Source organism: Perna viridis, chromosome 10 (genome assembly GCF_037379345.1).
Source record: "Perna viridis isolate PV_CMFRI_1.1 ecotype Kerala chromosome 10, ASM3737934v1, whole genome shotgun sequence".
Classification (NCBI taxonomy): domain Eukaryota; kingdom Metazoa; phylum Mollusca; class Bivalvia; order Mytilida; family Mytilidae; genus Perna; species Perna viridis.
The window spans coordinates 34,447,809-34,474,757 of record NC_142454.1 but is presented as its reverse complement, the minus strand read 5'-3'; the positions used below and the strand labels follow the sequence as shown (position 1 = coordinate 34,474,757).

The 26,949-nt window shown below is 32.7% G+C and overlaps 2 protein-coding genes and 1 long non-coding RNA gene across 11 annotated transcripts in view; 2 read left to right on the top strand and 1 right to left on the bottom strand.

The window, feature by feature from the left end:
- Positions 1-9,238, bottom strand: part of LOC148605545 (SWI/SNF-related matrix-associated actin-dependent regulator of chromatin subfamily A member 5-like) — a 37,629-nt gene extending 28,391 nt beyond the window's left edge. For 2 of the 4 annotated variants that reach the window (XM_088547814.1, XM_088547816.1), the window contains exons 1-5: positions 9,079-9,223; positions 8,207-8,331; positions 1,390-1,473; positions 765-946; positions 382-482 (exon numbers count right to left, since the gene is read on the bottom strand). In XM_088547814.1, coding sequence (XP_088403940.1) covers positions 382-482; positions 765-946; positions 1,390-1,473; positions 8,207-8,329 — 490 coding nt within the window. In that variant the 5' untranslated portion in view covers positions 8,330-8,331; positions 9,079-9,223. Of the gene's footprint in view, positions 1-381; positions 483-764; positions 947-1,389; positions 1,474-8,206; positions 8,332-9,078 lie in introns of all 4 variants that reach the window. The other 2 variants (XM_088547815.1, XM_088547817.1) reach the window with 1 other exon arrangement.
- A 2,627-nt stretch (positions 9,239-11,865) lies between these two features.
- Positions 11,866-26,949, top strand: part of LOC148605543 (MSL complex subunit 3-like) — a 30,647-nt gene continuing 15,563 nt past the window's right edge. The window contains exons 1-3 of one of the 2 annotated variants that reach the window (XM_088547779.1): positions 11,866-12,080; positions 21,031-21,113; positions 22,969-23,061. In XM_088547779.1, coding sequence (XP_088403905.1) covers positions 11,982-12,080; positions 21,031-21,113; positions 22,969-23,061 — 275 coding nt within the window. In that variant the 5' untranslated portion in view covers positions 11,866-11,981. Of the gene's footprint in view, positions 12,081-21,030; positions 21,114-22,968; positions 23,062-23,787; positions 23,840-26,949 lie in introns of those variants that run through there. The other variant, XM_088547780.1, reaches the window with a different exon arrangement.
- LOC148605544 (uncharacterized) lies at positions 12,100-14,783 on the top strand. 5 transcript variants are annotated; one of them, XR_015915776.1, is made up of 3 exons: positions 12,100-12,858; positions 14,229-14,350; positions 14,694-14,783. It is a non-coding gene; the product is annotated as an uncharacterized LOC148605544 (long non-coding RNA). The 5 variants fall into 5 exon arrangements; XR_015915779.1 differs by adding an exon at positions 13,980-14,017 and having other exon boundaries at positions 14,229-14,783; XR_015915775.1 differs by having other exon boundaries at positions 14,229-14,783.

The following is a 26,949-nucleotide window of genomic DNA, read 5'->3' as shown; positions in this document are numbered from 1 at the left end:
TCTGAGTGGACCCCCAAAAAAAATGCAACAGAGATTTGGCATTAAAATAATATTGGTCGGCCCTTTAATTCGAGTAAATTGTTGAACAACAAACAAACTTATTTATAATTTAGGCCCTTCTATGCAATTTTGTCTTTACAGATTTGTTCAAGAGTAATCAAGGGAACCAAGGTTATGGTGGTAATCAAAAGAATGTAATCCAGGGACAAAGACCAGACATGGAAAACAGACATACACAACAAAGAACATAAAGTAACCAAAACCATACATACAAAGCAACAAAAGTAATGGTGTACAATTATTTAACTGAAAAACAGTAAGCATACATAAGAAAGGCCTTAGATTTTATTAGTTTAGAAGCTAATTAGTACAGGTACTTACATGATGGTGACTCCTCAAATCTTACAAGAACATTCTGAGATTTTTTACTTTCTGTCAGCAATTCTTCATCTTCCTCTTGTTCTGTTCTTCTATGTCTATGACTAATAATATAACAAGTAAAGTATGATAATAAAATCAAACTGAATTTCATTTGGAACTTTTTCTGGAAAGCTTCAAGAATCTAGAACACTGGAAAATAATCATTACATGTTTATTTTGAGAAAACCTCTGTAGAGCAACAATTCCCTGATATTAATCAAAAGTATTTTTTTACAATTACTTATTTTCTTTCCTACCAACACTACTATTTACCACAATAAAATAACGAAACTTTGCTTTGGGAAGATAGCAAATCATACACACACTGATTGCAAGTAACTTACTCTCCAGCAGCAGCCAGTTTAGCTTTCTCATTAAGTTGGCGAGCACCAGGGCGTCCCGGTTTCATTTTTAATGGGCTTGTTGGAGTTTTACTGACTCCAACCTGGACTCCTGTTTGCATGAAGTGAGAAAACAGTTCTGTCTGCTTGAGTAAAAATTCAAATCTGTTTCCTCTGTCTGATTCCTGTAAATAATCAGCAATACTAAACTCCTAATCTAAGACCCTAACAAAATACACATAGTGCTAGTGAGGTAGCAAGATGGTAAATTTCAAACACAATTTGATAATGTTTCAAGAACATTGCAGAAAATTATCATCATTACAATAAGGTTTACTGCGTATTTTATTTTAAAGACATTTAAAGATTGTTATTGTAAGTAGTAAGAAATTCAAATTTTGAACTGTTTGATAAACTGGTATGAATAAGCAAACCCTACATTCATGTATAAGACAAAATTGTTATGTGCATGGTGGACATCTGTATTTTCATACCTTAGAAAAATTAAAATGTTTGTAAAAAAAGGAACATATATGGTGAAATGCAACAAATGCACCAGCATATAACCTAAATACAAAATAATAAAACTTTCATATTTCTGTGACAATTCAATAGTCAAATAACATACAATTTTTGCCTCAAACTCTTCATTTTCCTCAACATTTCTTCCTTTTGGTGGTGACTTCAACAAAACAGTTGGTCCAACAGTGGGCTATAAAAAATGAAATACACAATCAGCAATATATACAATGTATGTAGAATATCCATATATATTAAGATTATAGCCAAGAAAAATAGTACCACAAGGCTTTAGGTTATAAGTTAAGGTCATCTGCATTTAGACATAAAAACCAAGTGCTGAGAGCATAGGAGTTTTTTTTTTATCCTCGTCAAAAAATTTAAACACATATAGGGAATCTCAAACATACAGTAGCATGTAAAATATATTGTCACATATATGCATTTCACTTTTACTTTTACCTATAAATGCACTGGAAATTAAATTTTTATCACATATTACTGATATCAAGGTCACACATTTTAATGTCTCCAACTTATCCATCTATATGTTTGTAATGAAGACATGTTGCTATCACTTAGGATGTCACTGTGTGTCACAAATCAGGATATATCCATAAATGAATCCAGCCTCACTATTATGGTTTAATGATACCATCCCTTCCAATTTCAAGTGATCTTTTCCCAAGATATTTCCCAGTAACCATGAAGTAAATTTTAAACCCATAATTGCCAAGCAGTTAGGATCATAGCTACCAAAATCAATCGCAACAGTAAATCTTGCTTTAGTGGTATGGAACCCCCACAATATGTATAGAGATCCATACACTTTAACTAAAATTTTTGTACAGACAATGACTATAAGAACATCCCCATGACACTGTATCAAGTATGACTGCTATTTATTGGTATTAAGAATATCATGATATAATACAACTCCTAACTAATTAAAACTTCATTTTGGAACACAAACCAAATTTCAACATATAAGGAAAAAATAATGAAATTTTTATATTTGTATAGGTGACACAATTATGTATTTTACCCATTTTCTTGCAAGTATTGGATCTCAAATAACAGCTTGATCATGAAGACTAGTTTCTTGGAATCATGCAGATCAGATTCTATAGAAAAATTTGAAAATTCAATACACCAGAGACATAAACATACAAGAGTTTTGCAACTAAATGAAACCTCATATTAACACACAACAGGGAACGAAATCTTGTACTTACTTAATCAACTAAAACAACATGACTTTAAATGGTTATAACTACATTTTAAAAAAGGTACCAATTATTGGTCAATTAACTCTGATCAATTGTCAACACAATTGTTTAATTGGAGAGAATATCCGTTGCTGACCAAATTTTAGTAATTTAATAATTTTAAAATGCATTCAATTTTTATCTGAGCTGTCTTTGAAGACTCTCCATGTTCTTCCTCAAAAACTTCCATCAATGCTCTAAATATTTCAGTAGGTTTTTAGCCTCCAAGTGCTGATATTTCGCAACTTTGATTGCAAATACTGAACTTGCATTGGCTTTTGTCATAGCGTTCTTACTGTGATAATGGGTCTTCATACCGAGAGCGATTTTGTTCAATAAAATGCAACTCAGCAAAGGACAACGCTGAAATTCGGATTTTTTTAGGGTCAGGGGCACAAGCTAAGGTCAGTCGAGTTACCAGAAACACATATTTTTTTTAGGCCTAAAAAAAGAACTAGACACAAAGAAAATTGCTAACTGATTATTTTTGTCCCCAGATCAAATAAAAAATTGAAAATTGCAAAATTGGCAAAGCCCAGTGCAGTCCCTGTAACTCCAACATGGCCTACGCCAAATAAAATAATATGTGTGTTTCTGGTTTCCCAACCCTAACATTTTTTTACGAATTTCATCAGGGAAAAAAACATAACAAAATTAATGAAAAAATTGGTTCCGGTCTGACCATTATAATTCCCAAAGCTGGTTCCTGATTGTCTCATGCATACATTTATAGATAATCAGCTGGGAACCAGCTGGACGACAACATGGTGACCTCTGGTGACCAGCACACTGGACTGTTGGCTGTGCATTTTCATGTGATCATATGCAATCAGTTAATTTTTTTAGGGTCAGGGGCACAAGCTAAGGTCAGTCGAGTTACCAGAAACACATATTTTTTTTAGGCCTAAAAAAAGAACTAGACACAAAGAAAATTGCTAACTGATTATTTTTGTCCCCAGATCAAATAAAAAATTGAAAATTGCAAAATTGGCAAAGCCCAGTGCAGTCCCTGTAACTCCAACATGGCCTACGGCAAATAAAATAATATGTGTGTTTCTGGTTTCCCAACCCTAACATTTTTTTACGAATTTCATCAGGGAAAAAAACATAACAAAATTAATGAAAAAATTGGTTCCGGTCTGACCATTATAATTCCCAAAGCTGGTTCCTGATTGTCTCATGCATACATTTATAGATAATCAGCTGGGAACCAGCTGGACGACAACATGGTGACCTCTGGTGACCAGCACACTGGACTGTTGGCTGTGCATTTTCATGTGATCATATGCAATCAGTTAAAGAAATAATATTAGTAGAGAGAAGATGTACATTAGAATAATTATTTGAAATGCGACACGGAGAATTAAAAAAAGTGTCAGAATTAACAATCAAATGCAGTCTAAACGTGCCAGGATCTGAGACCACAACAAAATCAACTTTTGAAGTGAAGCCAAACATGTTAATTGGTGAACTTATCACTATTTTAAAAATTAAACATGTTGAATTTAAGTGTTTGCCTAGGCTGAGATGATATTGTTATTGCAGCCAGGCAAGTTGCCACAACTACCGCTGAACACTATTGCTCAGACTGGACAATTTTGTCATTTTCACACTTCCACAGTTGGCAATCCACTACCTGTCCACTGTCCACATTTCTTTGAATATATTTTGTGTAAAAGCTATTTAAGTTTGTTTTTACAGGTTTGTTCAGTTAAGAGATGCTGTTTGTCGTTTTAAAAATTGAAATAATTTTCCAACTGCATGTACATTCTGTAGAATGGCTACATGAGAAATTGAGGTTTTTTACCACTTCATGCCTGCACAGCGGAAAGGTGAAAATGGCATAAAAGTCCTGAGTAGTAGTATATTAAACTGATTAACAGTAGTTTATACATGGCAAAAGTTCTCAAAGGAGAAGGAACATATCAAAAGACAATACAAGATCTTTATTTTACCTTTCAGAAACATGTTAAAAGAGCATTTAATTTATAACAACTTCAAGTACATGAAACATACATTTCTTCCCATAAAAAAAGGAAAAAAAAAAATTAAAAAATAGATCCCTACCTACCCTACCTATTTTTTTCCGGCATGAAACAGAAAACACACTTATTATTTTGTTTGGCCTTAACAGATTAAAATAAAATTTTGACAGATCTCATCATGCTGAGCACTTTTACCAAGTCAGAATTTGGCTAAACTTAACAGTCTTGGAGATATATGCGAAAAACTTTTGTCTTACTCCTTTGTTCTACTTATGTAACAGAGGTCATGTTTTTCGATGGATCAAAAATTCCAAAATCAATTCTACGCGGGATACCCCAAGGAACATTCATACCTAGTTTGCTTCTAATTGATCAGGTAGTGTCAGAGGAGAAGAGTTTTGAAAAAATTTTAACCACGTTTGATAATGGAAATGGACACCAAGTAATGGCAATAGCTGATATGGCTTTTGGCCAGGTGAGCAAAAAAGGGTTCATGGAAGATGTGTGTACACTTTCACTTCTCCCTGATGTTTCCCTGAAAGAGAAGTTACTTCTCACTTTTTTCCTCACACAGTTCAAGTGCCCTGGAATAGTGAAATATTATAAAACCTTCAATTTCCCATTCTACAATATCTTAGCTTCATGTTCACACCACATTTTTCTTTCTACTAAAACAAACAAAAAAGAAGTATTTGAAAACAAGTTACCTACCTGATCTTTATGAAAATGAAAATAACTCAAAAATTAATTACAGTTTTTTATAATAATCACAATTTTAATGTTTCACAAGATAATTCAATAAAATCTTCAGCTTTCCATTTGTACTTCTTCTGGGCATCCGCTTAAATTATATCAGATCAATTCATCAAAAAGGGAAAAAGTACATAATGTAGTTTTATACATTAAAGGAAAAATCAGGAAAACCTCGTTTTTGGCAGCATGGTAATTTCATCGATAAACTGGCTAATTAACAAGTTTTTTTATTCTATGTATTATGTCTCTGCTACCTCTTAAGTGATCACCATCATCAGGTTGACTATACTATCACTGAGGCATATAAAAATTTTGAAAAATGAAGTTACAATCACATACAATATTATCTCAAAATAAACAAACGGAACAATCACTGAAGTTTCGAAATTCTACATAATGGGTGCAGGACAAATTTTACAATATGTCCCAATGAGCTGATTTTAAATGAAGATGAAGACCAAGGCTTATGATTTCTTCACATTTTCTGATAAAAATTCTGACCAGTGTTTCCGTTAACATAAATCTTTGCGTAATTTACGCATAAAAATGTGATCCGACTCCCAAAAAATTACCTAGAGGGTCACACTGACCCCCCAACGATATCATTGATAAATTCCAAATTCTGACAATTCAATGTGAAAGTAAATTTGTTTGAGTATCGATTTTCTAAATATAGAGTAACTCTTGGACTTTTACGTTACACTTAACGGTAAGTAATAGGGCTGCGCAATTATGATGCGCAGATCGTTTTAAAAACATGGCAACTTTACTGAACTTTGGGTTTACGAAACAATGATATAATACAAAACAAATATAATTACAAACTGAAATCAAGATATCATGTGTTACACTACATTTTAATTTATTGACTTGGTCCAGGTTCTCAAGGTTTGAAAATGTGACCCTTCAAAATCTCATCTGACCCTCAAAATACACACCAAAGGGTCATGATGACCCTCAAGTCAGAAAAAGTCCAAAAACACTGCTGACTAATCTTCAATGGAGACAGTCAACCATCTACTAAATCCAACCACATCACAGGAATTAAAAGCACTTGTTTGTGTCTAAAAGAATCTCTCCCACTCAGAGAGACATTTTTTTTAAATATTTAACTTTCATAATTATAAGTCAATGACAAATAAAAGTATCTATTCAAAACACTTTTTCATTGTTAGGTCATTGTTTTAACATATATAACACCATTCAGGGGCTGCTCTTGCTTCTAAAATTCTGTTGCCAGAAAAATCACCAACGGTCATTTTTTGTCGGCCATTTTTCAGAAATTAGAGCCGAAGGGTGCCAAAAAAAAAAAATACTTATGTATTAAAAATATCACAGTATCAAGTACACTGATAAATTATCTTTGTCAATTCATCAAAATAACCTCTCCATTCATGACATACATGTACCCAAGATTCACTTTTGATGCATGTATACAGCAGGTTTTAGCTCTAGTCTGTCACTTTCATATGCATAAAATAATAAAGTACTACTCCAGGACTTTGTATTACTATTCTCATATAATCCCTGATTTTAAAACATGTTCACCTTTGTCCTTCATGGTCTAATTTATCTTACAATATATAATTTAGTTTCTTTTTTTCATATTTTTAACAACTAGATTTTTTTTTTAATTGATAAAATTTCTAGCAAACTACATTTTGTGCCATGGACCATAAATTGTGTCCCTGTTTAATTATCTTGATATCTGAATAGTATTTCCTTAGATTTTGAGAATCCCCATTTACATTTGTTTACCGATTTTCCTGCCAAAAAATCACATGGCAAAAGTGTAAACAAATGTCATCCATTTTCTTTCGTCAATTCTTTCATTTTGAAGTGTGTAGACACTTCCTGATGGGACAATTATTGCTAATTTAAATTATTCTGTTATTAGGTAAGTCTGTTTCTGAACGTAACACAGGGCTGTGAATCTTGTATGTAGCCACGTGCACATGGCCGTTATTGTGTTTACCTTTGATCAGATGATGAGAGTTTTTGACACCACCCATGAGGATATTGTCAGTCGCTGTCGCCTGGTCTAACTACCATTAATTGCCATCAGTCGTAAATTGGTCATGGTCAATTAACTCAACACAATTGTTTAATTAGAGAGAATATCCGTTGCTGATCAACTTTCTGTAGTAGGTAGTGTAGTATAAAAAACTTTGGCGCGAAGAAAATCACCAACTGGTTATTTTTTGTCACCAGATAAAATAAATAATCACAAGCCGAGCCCAGTGCAACCCCTGTCGTTAAGATATATACAATATAGGTACATTGTCGAAAATTATTGAAGATATGTGATGAGGCGACGGAACCGGTAGGAAATGCGAGGCTCCGCCGAGATATATCCCCCGTTCCAATCCGAATACACATATCTTCAATAATTTTCGACAATGTACCTATATCATTTTTATCCTGTTATATTAATAGTTTTGTGCGTGTGTACATTTTTAAAATAAAATTTTAAAATGCATATCCCCTGAGGAGCCCCGATCGTTAAACCTGAAGAAAAAAATTAATACGCATGGTGCACGACTCAGTAAACATTGAAATTCAATCCACACCATATAATCCGTCAAAGCTGTCTGAAGAAAATAAGCAATGTATCAAAATTTATTTAATTCCAAGAGACAAGTAAGTAAAATGAACAATAAATACAAATATTTCGAATGTTGTAAAGTTGATTTTAAGAACATTAAAGTTTTGAATTTCGCGAGGAAGGTGGAAGCTGACTTGTTTCTGTTTGGTATATGGCAGTAGAGTTCAGGGGTGAAATTTGTGCACTAGTTTCTTTGGGATTTGAAATATTTGTTTGAGATTTTTGAAGAAGAGGAGGCAGTTGTATGGGCAGATCTATAATGTAGTGTTCCTCTGATTCATTATCTTGGGGTTTAGGCAGTAATAAATCCAATACCATAACAGTTTCCTGGTCATTTGTCTCTTCAAGAGCTTTATCATACTGTAATGCTTCAGTTCCTTTAAGTGGGGACCAGTTTATGTTAAATTGTGGCGGACACTCTGGCTCCGAGTCCGACATGACTGAAATGACAAGGGGAGGTTGTCTGCAAACTGATAATGAATCAAATCTTAACGAGATTTGGAATTTGCCATATATATGACGGTGAAAAAAATACGAACAAAATCATTATTTGGTTTACATAAAATCTTTTATTTCATTCAGGTGAAAACGAAACAAAACAGCAAAAAAACGATTAATTAACCGTATAGGCAATTGCCATCTGTTTATATTGTACCTATGGTGGCGGCCATGATTAATTTACGCATATCAGAAAAAAGTAGTTCCGCCGATCACGTGAGTGGGAGGAGCCAGACAGTCGATAACCTGCTAATGTACGGATACAGCAAAAAATAACTGTATACCTTTATTCGTTTAACAAATAACCTCATTGCAGGATAAATACTATATAATAATGATAAATATGTGGTTTTATGTTTTGATATATTTAAAATATCTGTTTGTAAGTACTGGATAATGCAAATAATGTATTTTCTGTAAATTGTACTCAACTATGGCCTACGCTTTATTAACCAGTAAACTAATTTTAATTTATGTTCTAATTAAAAAGTGAATTTTACAAGACAACCTTAGCTGGATTGTAATAAATGGTGAATGATTCTTTTTAATTCAAAATCTTGAATTTGCACAATGGCGCTTTGCGGAACCGCTAAAATATTTTTTCTTTCATTTAAATTTTAATTATTTCGGGGTGATATTTTTGCTGACGACAAAAAAGGGAAAATCTAACAGATGTGTGTAACAATTACAGCATGGTCCATTGGTTCCCCATTTGTACTCTCTGACTCTGAATCAGACATCCTTGCTGCCAAAATGGTAATTTTTTAACAACAGTGGGTAGGCTTTGTCAACAATGCTTCACCGGCAATATTTTGCGCTTTGGCGGAAACGAAATCTGACGCATGCTCAATAAACAGGACAAGTCGACCCCAACTTGACACACTACGACTCGACACATGCTAATGACGGGTCCCCGATATACATCGTATGTAAATTAAAAGCAATTCTTTGTAAGGACAAAAAAATGGGGGCATTGGAAAACGTAAGTGTCCAATATTTTGCACAGGTGCTTGCTCCCACTTTTATAGTGGGAGTGCATATTTTAAAGAGGGATCATAGACCTCTAGATTAAAGGTCTCTGGTCACGGGTGCAAGCCCTTGTGTATTGTGTGGCTAGTATGGAGACACTAAATCAGAGGTATATTTTAAGAGTCAAATCATGCTCTTCCGATCGTTATAGTAGCCTATATTTACTGTATGAAGTCAATAGGGAAAACAATATCAGCATGCATGGTGGTTGTATGCAATGAGTTAAATATATATAAATCCTTGTTGCATGGGTTTTCGATCACCTAAAGCAATAATTGATTATTTCATTAATTTGTATATAATATCACTTATTTGTTTTTCTGTTCTAGTCCGGTTGCCTAAAGTCTTTTATGATTTTTCCGCATATGTTGATGAATATAAATAACGCACATGAATGCGTTTTTTTTTTTCACACTACACAGACCTCCAACAAATGTAAATCAAATACTACTGACATATGAATTAGATCACCCAATAGAAGAAAATACTAACTGGGGCTTGAAACGGATATAACAGTATAAGACAAATTTTAGTTTACATTTTAGCCTAATGGATTTGATGTTGCATCAATTTAGTTGAAATTGCAATAATTTTGCAGTCAGTATGATTGATTAGTACAAAATGTATGTCTAGTCAACACCAAGATCTTTGATAAGTTGTCTAAAATTCGTTTATTCCATATACCAGTTGAGATTCTGTATAACTAAATTAAGATTTTTTAGGGATTGCGATGAGGATAATGTATAGGTGACTTACTAAAAAAAACTCAATGAAAGTTGAAAAATGAACTTTGATTTAATGGTAAGAACAAATCAAATCCATCACGTGATATTCCTAGTAAAATGATAATATTTATTTCATTGCTACATATAATACCTTGGTAAAATTACTTTCCGTTGTTATACATAAAACGGACAGTACAGTATGACAAGGCTGCATCATTTCACCAATCTGATTTCTACGATTACTTTTTGAAACAACTTGTTGATTTAACAGTGAAACACTACGTGCATGTACATTTGTCGAATTCCAAAAAAGAGAAGACTCAGGCAGAGTGAAGCGGCGATAGTTCATATTAACGTCTTATGTCATGCACAATAGAGAGTAGGTGTGTAAGAATGTACACCCAAAGGAAAAGGCTGTGAGAGTAACTATACAATTGTACTAAAGATAAGTTTTGCATTCGCATAAGATCTGAATTGTGGCTGATGAAAAACGAAACATTCATGATGATCATCCCTTTGTTATGAACAATGAAAGAAAACTTTATATGTTTGATATGTAAAAAAAATATATAAAAAATATGCTTCATCTGTAGTGGATTTAATTCTTCTTAGCATAAGGTATATCAGGGTCATTTTAAAATCGGTGCTCGACATCGGAAATGGAACTATAAGGTCTATTGGAAGCTGTAAATGAACGTATTTAATTAGATTTGACTAGCATAAATTCATATATGACTTTTGTGTAATTTATATCAACAAGAGGCTACCGAAGAGCCTGAACCGCTCAACTGGCAAACCATGCCTTATAAACTAAGTAGGTAAAGGTATAATGCTTTGATACCATGTTTGACAAAAAATGCTGAAAAAGAGCAACTACTGGTGTATAAGGTAAGTATAAATGAGTACCTTAGGCACTGTAAATTGTTGGAAATGCCTTCAAAGTGTTTTAAAACCTCTAGGAAAAATGGCATGGTCCCTCCTATGCCATGTTATTTCACCGGATATGAGCCGCCCAGAACACTTTCATCATCACCATTCAACTCAGTATACCATATTTGTTAACGAAACAAAAAAAAAAATGATTGAAATCCCTGCATGGGCCATAACTCCTACATTGGGCGACGAATCATTTTGAAATATTTAAAAATTTCGGCATAAGTCCTTCTTCTGGTGGTGAACAATACTATCCTCCATCAGAATTTTGCTTAATTTTGCTAACTTCAACTTTATTTTTAGGTATTTGAAAAAAAACTGTATCCAGAACTTGTAAAATGTAGAAGTTGACTTGGCGAGGCACATTCTAATTCGTTGTCCGGAATGTGAAGCTGAAATGTACAAATTGTTTGAATTTATCAAAATATGTCTGCAGGTCGTACTGATACTGAAAAAATGTGTGAAATTCTGTCTTATCATAAACATTGCAAACTTATAGCAAACTATACAGAAGGTTGATATCAAATCGGAGCTCAGACCGTCACACAATAATATATGTATATTTTTTTTAGAATATATCTATTTCGATATCAGAGATAAAAAAAAAAAGTTCATTTAAGATAAAAATTTATGACAATCTCTTCATGATCATTCAAAAATTGCAGAAGATTAAAATGTTGCATTTTATCCTTTTTCTTCTTCTTCGTGTGTGCATTCTCTGTTTTTAAGTCGATTCGCCTACATCACCTTTCCCGGAATTTTATTGGATTCCTTCCTGTTTCGATAAAGTATTATTTTGTAACGGCCACTTCCTGTTATTATGAGAAGCGACGCGGGAATGAATTCTTAAATTTATATTTATTTGATTAATTCTCCCTCTTCAACCTGCAGATGGATGCCATACTATGTCCATAAGAGGAGTCAAATTTAATTACTCAGTAGGAGAACCAGTACTTTGTTTTGAGCCTGACCCAACAAAAGCCCGTGTTCTCTATGATGCTAAGGTACACTACAGTATACCAGGGGTAGGGAGGTCGGTAGTGCGTTTATCGATATTCTTGCGAGAGCAAAATTCTCAATTTTGAGTCAACTTTAACAAGTTAGAAAATGGTTAAAAATCCATTGCATGACAATAAAAAATATATGTAATTGAAGATGAGACATTTCTCTTTCTAAATATACAACTTTCATTGTTATTGGAGTTGATGGTCATTTGGTACAAACGTTTGAAGTGACGATACTTTGAGAAAAATGGCCGCCTGAAAAACTATGTGTCAAAGATCATACCCATTTCAAAATTCATTCCGCAAGCTATTAGTGGACCGATTTTCTTCATTTATGGCTTAAATTTTTGGAAATATCTTCAATTTTGATAATCCGGTTGTCAGGCTAATTTTTTGGTTACAAAACATATTTTTTACGCAATTTTAAGGAAAAACATGTTGAAAAAAAATAGTTTTTGCGTACCCGGAGTGCACTGACAGTCGGATTCCGAAAATTTAATCCTTTCTGCGTCCATCCGTAACCCTGGTTTCAGAAGAAAAACAATAATAGCTTGCGGAATCGATTGGATATTAGGGTGGTCAGGGCGTGGTTTTCACTAAAATTAAAGCGGGACCGGTTATCGTTCTTGCTAACCGGATGTTACTGATCCGCCATAGCTTCTGTTAAGATTTTCGAACACTCGTGGATAAATGCCTTTTACCGACTGTTTTCTGGACGGATTTTTGACTGGTGGTGCAGACAACGATGGACCTAGGCCATGGAGGCCAATCACTTACGGTAAGTACCTAAATTATGTCTAATATAAGCCTAATCGCCCTGTTTCCGTAAGGTCAAATTCTGGAATGACCTTTTATCATCTGCAAGCTTGAAAACTATATTCACCTTCTTGGAAGGTCTGATTTTCGTTTGATTCTGCATGAGCTGATTTAAAAAAGATTACTCTCATTTAGCATTAGTTGGAATATGTTTCCATAACATTTTTATTAAACGATGAATATGTAATGAGGTAAATTCTCCCAACGTTTGATTGCAATCCATTCAAAATCTTTCGGACTTTATCGACTTTCCTATATTATCGGAAGTCTCTGTATTTTACCTTGCTTTTTTTCTATTGGTTGGGAGAATTTGCACATATTGCATTTAATTTCCTTGATAATTCAATTTTAATTTATATGTAGTGCCCAATTTATATGAAACTCACATGTTTAAGCATAAACCTTCTTTATATTTATTTTAACTGTTTTATTTATTCAAAATTATCATATGTAGAAAAAAAATTCAACCTTAAATTGCTTCTTCAAATGATACACAACTTTTTTTTCTGGTTTTCATTTTATCAGTTAATATATATTAATTATGACTTTTATTAGAACAATTATCATGTAGCCCTGCTTGTACTTTACTTGATAAATAGAACTTATTTGATGAGATTTATATATGTGGCAATTGCATATTTTACATATGACCTGCATCTTCTTAAGTTTACTTTATATATTCATATTGTACAATTTTTAACAGCTAACTTACATATTCATTTTTTAGAGGATTGTAGATGCTCTACTTATTTAATATTCATATACATGTACAATTGCTTGGAAAAGGTTTAAAATCCTAGTAATATACATTATTTATCATTAAATTTTAATTAATTATGGTTTAATATTTTTTTTGCCTTTTTAGGATCACATTGATTGACTCATAATACCAATCTTTTGTTGTATGTACATGAAACATACTTGTACTGTGTTTTTTCTTCTAATTATTGATTTATTTCAGAAGAAAGTATTAGTAAACAGGCTGCCTAAATATTTATTTTATTTTGTCATATAAAAAGTAAACACTGATGTAAATTTTATTATGATTTAGTTTTATTTTCTGTTTGTTTTTCATCATTTTAGTTTCATTTTGTTGAGTTCTGGAATGTTTCGAATTCATGGTAAGTTAGTTTTTATACTTTGATTTAGTTTAGTAGCTTTATTTATTTTAATAGTAAAACTTTTGAGTCTTTTAATTATGGTAACAAATAAGCATTTACATTTGAATCATATATTACTTACAAGAACTGTCGATTAGTTTTGTGTTTAGACTCTGCTTTAAAACTGCTTCACAGTACATATTCATTGAATTCCACTACTTGTTTATTTCAGATGGCCTGAGCAGCATAGTAGGCTATGCTATGAGACGAATATGGGCTGAGTCTGAGGTAGGACCATGTGGGGTACAGTAAGTAGGGTAGTTCCAGACACACCTGAACCCGATAACCTGATTGGTAAGAGAGTTCAACACTTGATAGAAGAACTAGACGGATCACGCAGCGAAATTATTCATATTAAGTTATTTAACATAACATTAATATAACCTTATAAAACAATCTTCTTGTTTTGAAATGAAGATAATTATTCTGGAAAAGGAAGTTTGGTGTTTTTAACTCCTCGCCACATCTTTTGTCAACCGCTTTGTGAGCAACCAACATCAAATAAAGTTTTACATTTTTTCAGATTGTTAGCAAACCAGATTATGATTTAATAGAAAGTAAACTAACTGTAAGTAAATTGATAAGGTAAATGATGTTAATAGGTGTAATGTCCTTATGTACATAATCTCTTTTGTAGATTTGGCAGACATAGTAGATCCTGGTGAAGAAACCCTTCTGGCCTGAAATGGAAACTTCGAAAAGTTCATTAAACTTAATCAAATGATGATATTTTGTTTATTATCATTGAATGTACATAATAGTACACATGAGGAAACAGCTAGGGCTTCAAAGTTCCATAGTGAAAGGATGCGCATTGGTTCAAGTCAATGTATTCATAAAAATTTTCTCAATTTCTTGGGAAAACAGCATTTGTTTTTGAAATTTTATTCAATTTTAACATAATAATGAGATAATTATGTTAAAAGACCCTATTTAAACAAGAAAACATTACAAGACTACATTAGGAATCTTAGAATTGACCAGACCTTGATATAATATTATTTTGCCACTTTTTGCGGCAAAAATGTATGTTTATTTTGATTATCGTCTGGCTTCATTTAAGGTATAGGCCTAACAAATTTTCATCCACATTAAACATTTTATAGCAAAATAAGATGCAAGTATCTTCATGTGATAGCTTAGATTCTAAGCTTTAAAATGGTACCACATAAGTATATGGTAGGTTGATATTTTGATCAATATAAGCATAAATATGCGGGTTTTTTTTTAAATCTGAAATTTTCAAAAATGTTCGATTTACCCCCATTTTTCAACATTTGCTTGTTGGTTTTTAAATATAATTCAATTATTTCTTGATAAAAATGTGTTTTTACATATTTAATCACGATAACAATAACTGTCATGTGCTAAAAACTGCTTTTAAATTCAAAATGTCTTTTTTGGTCTGACCTTTCGCCATTTTTTCCACTGAAAATAGCTCTAAAATTTACCCTAAAATGTAAATTTTCGATCTCAAAAAATTTTTTGGAGCTGAAAAACATGATTTTTCAAGTCAAGCAACTTTATTGCCACACAAAACAAGTGACAGAAAAAATTAAATATTTTTTTTGAATTCTTAGTAAGCAAAAATGTATTTTTTTGTTGAAAAAACGCATTTAAAAAAAGGGGGTCTGCCGCAGTGTTTCTGATTCCAATGAAAAACAAATCAGAGGTTTTGACATAATATTTGTTTATTTATTTCTGTTTAATGGATTACTCTTGAAAGAACAGCAAAGTATCAGATTTCTACTACCTTCCAATTTCCAAATATGAATATCCAAAAATGGCACTTTAATTCACGATGCTGTTGACACATAGCAAAAAAAAACTAAGTCCAAAGTGTTTTTTTGCCAATTTTAAAAAAGTGTAATTTTCTTTGTATCTAAGATACAAGTTTCCTGAATGGCTTAAATCAAAGTATGAAATGGCTTTATTTAAATGATTAAGACACAATGTATGAATTTATTTACCTGTTTGACTTATGTGGGCCACAGAAGTGCTCAAAATGTGACATTTTTGCCTTCGCAAGAAAAATGACCAAAATTTTGAACTTTAAATTGTAATAACTTTTGAACCCCTTGACCGATTTTAAAAATTTTTGCACCAGTAAGTTACATTTCTTGGGCTCTATCAAACTAATATGAACTTGTACATTTTCTATATACTTCATATTTTGACTGACCTCCCTACCAGGGGAGTTCATAGATAGTATACTGTATACTCGGCGTCACATAAATAACATACTGTTAAAATTTGAATAAAAATATTTTTTGCGACTTTATTGACACCTACTGTCGTTTAAATTGTCTTAAATGACTTGCTCATTCGTTTAGCCAAACGGCTTCTCCCTAAACTTTGAATCGTTAAATTCCGGTCAGATTTTAATTCTCGGTGCCAATATTTACATTGTAAAATGTCGGCCATGTTTACAGTGATCGGGTTGCTAGGAGATGTTGTTTACGTTTAAATGGTTTGTCCAAAAACCGAAGAACCCAGAATGCATTTCGGCGTTATTTCAGATACCTCGGATTTATTTTACGCGAAGAACGTACAATACCGAGAAGTTGATCAAGCAGACAATTGTCACCGGAGTTCGACGGGAACTTAAGAACTTCGTTTGTAAACAAATCGTCCCGTAAAAACCAACATGGCAGATATTAGTATGGGATTTTCCCATAAGAATTTGTTACGCATGATTTAAGCTAATAAGCGACTTGTTTAGGGAGAAGCTGTTTGGCTAAACGAATGAGCAAGTCATTTAAGACAATTTAAACGACGGTTGGTGTCAATAAAGTGGTAGAAAATATTTTTATTCAAATTTTAACAGAATGTTATTTATGTGACGCAGAGTATACACACAGCATTGTTTACTTTTGTATAAATATAAGGACATTAATGTTACCACTAGTTTAAAATGGTTATTTTAAGAATTGGCAATAATAAAAAATTTGTCTATTGAAAAATAACATAAATTTTCCATGTCATGTACATATTGTTTTTTGCGCGAAGTGCAATGAACAAAATATGCACATGGATAATTTGTTATTTTTCAGTTGACAAAATTTTTATCATAGCCAATTGTTATAAAATAATATTAAAATATATTTTTATCTCTAAAAATAAGAAAAGTAGCCCTGAATTGAATAGGGGCATGTTGATATATTTTTTATCCATTGAGATATAAAAATTATTTTAACCAATCAGATTACAGTATTTATATTAAATTAATTTATAGTCTAATGTTAAACTTTAATTAATAGACATGCAATCATAAGCTCGACACCAATTTGCCCACGGTACTTACGTTGGCAGGCTCAAAGAACACCTACCTTAGCCTAGGCCAGGAGTTTCACTGATTTCCAGCCTGGAATTTAGGGCTTTACTCCCCACAAGCGTGGTGACCATATGAGAACCTCAAATTACCCAAAGTGGTCAGCTTTATCTTTAACTTCACCACCACACTGTGATTCCTGAACCAAACATTTCTTGCTCAAATTTCAAGATCTTATTCTCAAAAGACTGCAGACAATTTGCTCTAGATCTTGATTTTTCAGTAATAAATTTTTAACATGATATTGATACTCCAATCATCCTCTTGATCAACTTGAATAAAGAGATTGGATATTTGATCAAGAAATGATATGGATAAAGTGCGGTCAATAAATAATAAAATGAACAGAACAGATTGAAAATTCCAACTGGATAAATTTGTCTCTGCCAGAATTTTCTAGCACTTCTGTTAAAAAATGCAAAACCAGAAGGTCATGCACAATGCTTTGCTCATTCATATGTACATGAATTTTATTTCACTTGTTGCACTTACCTGATAAAGTTAATGAATGATGCACATACATGTACACATTCACTTCTCCCTGGGGTCACTCTGAAAGAGAAGTCACTTTTCCTTGTTTTTTTCTTAAGTAGCTTGTGCTCTGATACAAACAGAGGAAATAATGTACAAGCATATTTTGGGATGGTGACTCTACTGTGTTGGGTGGATACACTGTTACTCCACTCACATCATCTCCACTGAAAGGGGAGAAATTAGAATTAGTGTTGACTGTGGTGTAGCTCTAACCCTCAGGCAAAATGGGGACAGTTAGGAAACTGGAAATTGCCAGTTGAAACTCTGGTAACCAAAAAGTAAATATGAAAAAAAATATTACAACAACTTTTTTATGGACAATTTGTGCCCCAAAAAGGTCATTATTGTTTCATACAAATCCAAAACAATGTAGTTTTAGTTCACTTGGCCAAAGGCCAAATGAGCTTATGCCATCACTTGGCGTCCATCTTTGTTGTCATGAACAAATTTTAGAAAATCTTCTCCTCTGAAAACTACTTGACCGACAGCATGTAAACTTGGCATGATTGTTATTTAGAGTATTGTGCACAAAATGACAGTTAAGGTTTTTGATTCATGAGAAAACATGGCCACTGTTTTTTTTAAAATAACATAGGGGTCTGAAGGCAATTTTTTTTTTAATAACTCTAAAACCGCTGCCTTAAGAATAATGCTGTTGGAGTAATATTGTTGCCCTTTATGAGACGGACCTATGTTGAAATTTTAAAACAACCTGTTAACTGATGTTGGAGTTATGACCCCTGAAACAGCTTTTTTTTTTAGAATTTTTTGCATGTACAATTTTTAAAATTCCTTAGGTTGTCACACACATACATGTAATTACCGTTGGGATTTCTGTTCAGTGAGAAAACACACAACATACGGGTCCGACAGTAGTTTTGTTTGCATATATCTCGAAAACTGTAGGTTTAGACATGGGTAAAAGTGTTCAGCATGATGAGATCTTTTCTGTTGTTAAATTTTCATTTCAATCTGTTCAGCCATGTTGGAGTTACTGCCCCTTTTCTACGTTTTTTGCTGTTTTTAATGTTATTTCTTTCAAAAATCTTGTCCTCTGACACTACTTGACCAACCAGAACCAGACTTGGTATGAATTGATCAGTGTATTAAAAATGTACATTTGTACATTGCTGTTTATGTTAGCATGAACTATTTGAAGGTAAATATTTTACCTTTTTTCTTCTTTAGCAGTAGTTATAACTCAATACCATTTTTAGCTCACCTGGCCGAAGGCCAAGTAAGCTTATGCCATCACTTGGCGTCCGTCGTCATCATGGACAAATTTTAAAAAATCTTCTCCTCTGAAACTACTGGACTGACAGGTTTTAAACTTGGCATGATTGTTCCTTAGGGTGTTCTGCACAAAATGACCGTTGGGATTTTTATCCATGAAAAAACATGGCCGCTGTTACTGAAAATAGAACATAGGTGTCAGATTGCAGTTTTTTGCAAATAAATCAAAAACGTTACCTTTAGCAATATTTTTCAGGGTAATTTTGTTCAGCATCATGAGATGGACCTATGCCAAAATTTTCAAAACGATTGGTCAACTGATGTAGGAGTTACGGCCCCTGAAACAGTTTTTTTTTTTTTTTTTTTTTTTGCATTTTTCGCATGTGCAACTTTGAAAATCTACTTCTCAAAATCCATTGCACAGAATTCAATGAAAGTTGGCATTTATGTTTCTTAGGTTCTTAGGGTATCCCACACAAAATAACCATTGGGATTGTTGATTCATGAAAAAACATTGCTGCTGTTACTAAAAATAGTACATAGGGGTCAGATGGCAGTTTTTTGCAAATAACTAAAAAACCATTGCCTTTAGCAAATTTCTGGCACGGGGGTTATATTGTTTAGCATCATGAGACAGACCTATGCCAAAATTTTCAAAACGATTGGTCAACTGATGTAGGAGTTACGATCCCAGGAACAGTTTTTTGCATTTGTCGCATGTGGAACTTTGAAAATCTTCTTCTCAAAATCCATTGCAGAGAATTCAATGAAAGTTGACATATATATTCCTTAGGGTATGCCACACTAATTGACCATTAGGATTGTTTGTTGATTCATGAAAAAACATGGCCACCATTACTAAAAATAGAAAGAGTAATCAAGGAAACCAAGGTTATGGTGGTAATCAAAAGAATGTAATCCAGGGACAAAGACCAGACATGGGAAACAGACATACACAACAAAGAACATTAAGTAACTAAAATCATACATACAAAGTAACAAAAATAAATGAGCAACTCTGACTCCACTAAAAACTGGGAGCATGGACCAGGTGCACCAGTAGGGTAAGCGTCCTCTGCTTTTCTAGAAACATCTGCCAAGTTGCTCATAAAAAGTCAAGTCCGGGGTGGACAATGAAGAAAATAAAATTCTTAAGTACTCTTTTGAACTTACAGCATTCATCAATATATGCTCTTTTCAGCAATTTTTTGTCAAACATGCTAACAAAGCAGGATACCTTTACTTACTTAGTTAATAGGGCATGGTTTACCAGATGAGCAATTTGGGCTCTTCCTAGAGCCTGTTGTTTATTTTTGGTCTGATTACAATTTTTTTTGATTGGTTTACTTATGAAAATCCCTGTCTTACTTTTCAATCAGATTACAAGTACATGTATTATGGTTTTCAAGTTATAAGGGCTCAAAGGGACCACACCCCAAAAATCGACTAGTTAATTTTTTATCTGACTGATTTTGAATATTTTTATTTGAATTTCAAATTGTGTGCAATAAAGTGATCAAACCAGTTGTTGTGTTTGTCCCAACTGTTCCGGGTTTGATTACTGCGGTTGTATCATGCTGGGCTCTGAGAAGTTTTTAATAAATTAAGTTAAATTCAGAAAAAGTGGGTCATTCTTATTCTTTCTATTACGAAAAATTCCTGACTTTAATTTTTAAATGGGACATTTTTCGCCTGAATGTGATAAATAGTGTGTGGTTCTTCTAATTTATTATGTGTAATCTTGATCACTAAATGAGGATCAGAAACATTAACAAAGTGTAAGATTCTGTTAATCTAACAATAAATAAGTAATTATAGCTTTGATTGTGATTGTTAGGAAAATCTGAATTGGACTTCTACATTTACCATATTTCAGATTTTAGATACTGAAGTTTCTTACACCACACATGGACAAAGGATTCCATCTTATCACATTCACTTTCAAGGCTGGAATAACAGGTATATATATATTTTAACTAATACTTGTATGTTTCCATTTATGGCCTTGTACTATAAACTCCAGCATACATTTGTACATTTGACACAACTGAGTCAATGAAGTAACAAAATATTTTAAATCTATTTTATACATACTTACTTGTACATGTACAGTCAAGCCTTAATGTGTCAAACTTATAAGATTTGAAATCTCGGTTAACTAATTTCGAAGTCCCTGCAAATTTCAACTTACTCCTATACAATTTTACCTAGGGTGACTTGAACTTGGATGAATCGAAATATTGGATAATTCGAGGTTTTCAATCAGTCCCCTCAATAGGACTTCGAGGTTAATTAACCCTGATGTCTCGAAATCAACTAATTAGTTGGAAAACTAATTGCTTTATTACAAACCATGATTGAAGTGTGTTTTTACAACAATTAGCATGGCTTTTGAAATAATTTGTTGACACTCATTATGGCTTGAGTAATCTAAAATTGTGCGCATAGGGAAAAGAAACAAACTTTATTGATCACAGATCGGTATTTACACTCAGATATTTTGATTAAAAAAAATTAAAAAAGACATGAATTGTATTGGTACATTTATCATTTAATTAAACATTAGACATCACAAAGACTATAGTAATTACGTGTATTTCAATGACTACATTCATTTCGCCAGTGAATCTGAAATTTTATTGTAGTAATGTAGAGCACATGGTTCGACAAATTTCCTAATTGTGAGTTGTGCAAAGCAGCATGTTATGAAATTATGATGTTGTTGACATATAAAATTAAAAAGGAAATTTCCCTTTAGCACTCTGTGCTGTTCAGTATTTAAAATATGACAAACAACATACAAAAATATGAAATGCAAGTCATCACGAATAATCCTATAAAGTGAAGAACAGGTACATGTATAAGCACAACAAATGATGTAAATGCAGAAACAATCATTGACCAAACTATTTCTAGGTTAAACTTAACCATGAACGACTCGAACCTCGGATAACTCGAACATTTTTGCTTGGTCCCTTTGACTTTGACGTAATGAGGTTCAACTGTATTTGATTTTTTTATGCATGTACATAACAAGTCAAGTCAGGATTTTCGATGTATACATGTGTGCATGTTGTGCTTTTTAAATCAATAGAGCAATTTAACAGATTGTGTACTGCTCAGGGGGTACATAAATCTTGAGATTTCTAGGTTAAACTTAACCATGAACGACTCGAACCTCGGATAACTCGAACATTTTTGCTTGGTCCCTTTGACTTCAACTTAATGAGGTTCAACTGTATTTGATTTTTTTATGCATGTACATAACAAGTCAAGTCAGGATTTTCGATGTATACATGTGTGCATGTTGTGCTTTTTAAATCAATAGAGCAGTTTAACAGGTTGTGTACTGCTCAGGGGGTACATAAATCTTAAGATTATTTCACATACATCAACATGTTGTGCTACAATGAGTTTAGAAATATTTTCAAAAAAATTTTCTGATCACTTGGTTACTATTATTGTCCTGTTTACTTATGAAATGAAATGTGGAACACTACTTGTATATATGGTCACCAGATTAACTTTCTCCATTTTATTTCCAAATCAATTTTAAATACATGGCCAAACTTCGAAATTGACCTACAGCCCTAGCTGGTGAAAATGCTGGTGGGCTGGCGAATGGCAAAGACTGCATGGCTAAAAAACTATCAAAACTTTTATGCTATGCGTGAAGTTTTTTCATAAAAGACACCATGTTGCCAGCTATACTATTACAATTTTGTCATGAACAATGATTGATAAAGAAATACTGATGATACACAAGTACATAAATGTCATATTGTAAATGATTTTCTTCTTTTGTATTGATCAGCTGGGACAGAGTAGTACCAGAAAATTTTATCTTATCCAACACAGAGGATCATAGAATACTAATGAAACAGTTGTCTGATGCGACTAGAAGATTGTAAGTGGGTGTTTAACTAACAATAAACATGTATGATATCAATAAAAAAAAAGTACTGAAATCTTTGAGAAGTTGATAAACCCTGACTTGATAGGACACTTACTGTATTTTGGTGTGTATTATGCCCACATTTTTAAATAGAAATTATTTCCAGAACATTGGGGTGCGTATTATACATCAATACATAAGAATTGGCCACAAAAGATTTTGGTACGTGAAAAGACATTGCGTAATGTAAACAAACAAACCGGAAGTGAAATGTTACTGAAAGAAATTTTATCTAATCATCAAATACATCTTTAAGTATTAAATTTTTAGTGATATTTCCTTCAAGTCATGTTCAAATGACTTAATAACATGTTTCAAACAAATGTTGTACAATATTTCCTTCTTATGAAGCATGGTTAGAAATAAATATGACACAACTGATAACCAAAAAGTAACTAATTCCTTTTTTGTCAAAACCCTCCTCATCAAATGCTTTTACAGCTGAAAATGATTATTCTGATACTTATTTTGATTGCTTCTTACAATTTTCTTTCTGAAAGTTTTTTTTAAATGAAAAATTGTGAAATTTGAGTCACGACCAAAACCAGAAATGTCTGATTTTCCTGACTTTCAATTTTGTGTTATAAGCCATTTTATACATCCTGTGTCAATTTTATCATGCTTCGAAATTAAAATTATCCAATTTATGTAGCTACTGATGTTTACTTTATGTTTTAGTCTGCATAGAAGTTTCTTTCCTTCACATTTTCATCGGAAATACCATATCAAGGTAAATAAATTGACCGATCATATGCAAAATATAGATTTTTTTGTCATACAAAATTTTACTGCAGCGTACGTCTAAAAACTTTTTTTCACACGTTTAGACCTTCAAATTGCACTGCACACAATACATAAATGTGTACTATACACACCAAAATATGGTACCCTACCAGTGCACCTGGTCCATGCCCCCAGTTTTTATTGGAGTCTGAGTTGCTCATTTGCTTTTGTTACTTTGTATGTGTTATTTAAGTCATTTTATCTTCTTTGTTATATATGTCCGTTTTCATCATGTCTGGTCTTTGTCTCTGGATTACATTCCTTTGATTACCGCTAGAAACATGGTTCCCTTGATTAGTCTTTGATAAAGTTGACATGTGAAGAAAAAAATGTGTACAAATCCAGTGATTGGGATTAAAATTTTGCCAATGGGACTATGGTCCCATTACCCTTAATTTCAATGGAACATTTTCAATTTCAATGGGCCATCCTAGAAAAAAACATTGGACAAAATTTGATATAGAAACTATGGCCAGCTAAGAGTAAATATTGCAGACAAAATGTGGCATAAACAAACTTAAATATACACTGCAGACTATTCACTAATTGTTCATTAAGAGCAGGGTTCTCCCCAGGATTTTCAGATAGCACTGTATTCAGCATGCGTGACATGACGTTAATATGTCTTGTGTCGAAACATGCCATTTTGTATTTAATGTATTATATAAAGATTGATCAGTGTATTGAATATGTACATTTGTACATTGCTGATTATGTTTACATGAATTGTAGGTAAATATTTTACCTTTTTTCTTCTTTTGCAGTAATTATAACCTTAATACCATTTTTTATTTTTCCTTTTTAAATTAAAAAAAAAAAAGATATTCTGTCAAATTATGATAAGTAATCCTTCATAAATGTTTCCTCTAATCATACACACCCAGTGTTCTTCAAATTTTTGCTGACAGCAGACCCTTGGAAATTACAATTTTTTATTTGTTTTTGGGCCTCAATGGCTCATTTGAATGTGATACTCATTTGATTAGGAGCAATCTCTATTAAACTCTTTTTCTAGTTGTAGTAAATTTCAATATATCTATTTATTTAGAATATTATTTAATCAGGTACATGTAAAAGACTACTCTGGTCTTAATATTCATGTTTCCAAAAATTTTCAGGAAGTAGTGTGGAGTTGACCTAGTTATACCAGGAAATAAAATATAAATCTTATTGTTGTTATTTAAAGTTGGCACACTAGTTGTTATGTTTTTATTATTATGTTTATATTATGTAGTGTATTCATGACAAAAACCCCATATCATGATTTACACACAAAAAAGTTTCCCACACCTGTTGTACTTTTTTTAGACAGGTGATTTTACAATCTATTTCTTAACGAATTTTCCCGCCAAAAAATGTGCTTTTGGTACACAACATAGCAATGTAAATACTTTTCAAAGTGTTTTGGAAGTATCTGATGGAATAAATAATGTTTGGGAATTTAATATGTTCTTTCATGAGGTAAATCAGCTTGAAAACATCATGTGATTGTGCAATTATTCAACTTTGCATCTATAAATATCCACATGCTTTTGGCCAGGGTTGAGTGAATTTTTACCATAGTTTTGATTGGTTCAGTATCAGATATTAATATCTGATTGACACCTTCATTAAAATTAATTTGTGGCCAGGTGGGATGACTGATAAAGAATCTTGTCGGCAATGTTATTGGCTTCTGACACCTGTGGGGTCAAGTGGTGATAAACTGACCATAGTGTGTTTCTTGCTAATTACCCTGTACTACAGACTTTTTGCAAAAATCTTCTGCCCATGATATGTTGTTTGTGCTTTACACAAAAGTGACTGAAGCCCTCAAAATCCTAGCTGAAACCCTGCCTGTAGGATGCCGTAAATGACCTTGGGGCACACACGTTAACTGTCATAATTGATTTTTAATCCTCAAATTTAAGTTTATAGCACAGCCCTGGTAGCAAGATAGCACAGTACTGATCTCAATAGCGCTGTGAAGCGCAGCACTTTAAGGGCCTGGGGAGAACACTTTAGAGTTAAAATGTTTGTTATTTGGTATTGTATATATAACTGTATCCTATGTCAGTGTCAATTAGTTGTCACATTAGATCACTTTCCTTTTCTGTTGTTTGAGTTTTTATACTTACATGTATGTATTGTCTAGTGCTTTATCATAGTCCACAGATCCCTAAGTTGTTTAGGTGAGAGCCTATTTCATTTTATTTGTTTGGATATAACTATATTTTGCCCATTTATCATAGAAATGTTTTGGTGGGTCTTTAGGACCAGATGACAGGACTCCACCATAATCAGTACTTTGAAAAGGAAGGTTCAGCATCATGTTCAGTTTCTACAACAATTGCAGTTTGATTCTGGTTACCAACATTAATATTTTCTTTTGTTTGCAAAAGATGACTTGTTTTGTTTTGGGTCAAGATACTTTTCTAATATCATCATGTTATTTTAGAAGTTCTTTAAAAAATACAATATCAATTGTTCTTTCTTTCAGACGCTTAAATGACGAAAAAGTGTCCTAACTTGGGCAAAATGGAGGGGTGCATCACACCGCACCCTCTGCCCCTATTGAGTACCCCCTTATTGCCCATTTACAATTATCTGAATAAGATTTCCACTCTTGTTAATAAATTATCCCAAGCCAATTAAGAAGTGTCACCTTCATTAACTACATCCTGTCGTAATTAATCCTCAGGTAATTATTGGTGATCAATCAGCTGACCAGGGTTATTGGATAATGATTGACAAGTAGAAAATGAATCCTTATTGGATCTATAACAATTTTATGGACAAGCAATCATTGGTTACTAATTAATTTCTACTGCCCAATTAACTTTACAAATATTTTCAAGTTAAGAGGTCTAAATTTTGTAGAAGTACAGGTGTAAACAATTGCATGTTGTACATGTTTGTTTATTCAAAATGTCAGTTACCTCCCTTATAATTTCAATATTTTTAAAATTTTCTATATCTTCAACTGTAAGGGACAATTTCCATAAGTTGTAATTGCAATAGTTATAGGAAATAATAGGATTTTGATATTTAATTGGAGCAATATTGAATATTTGTAAC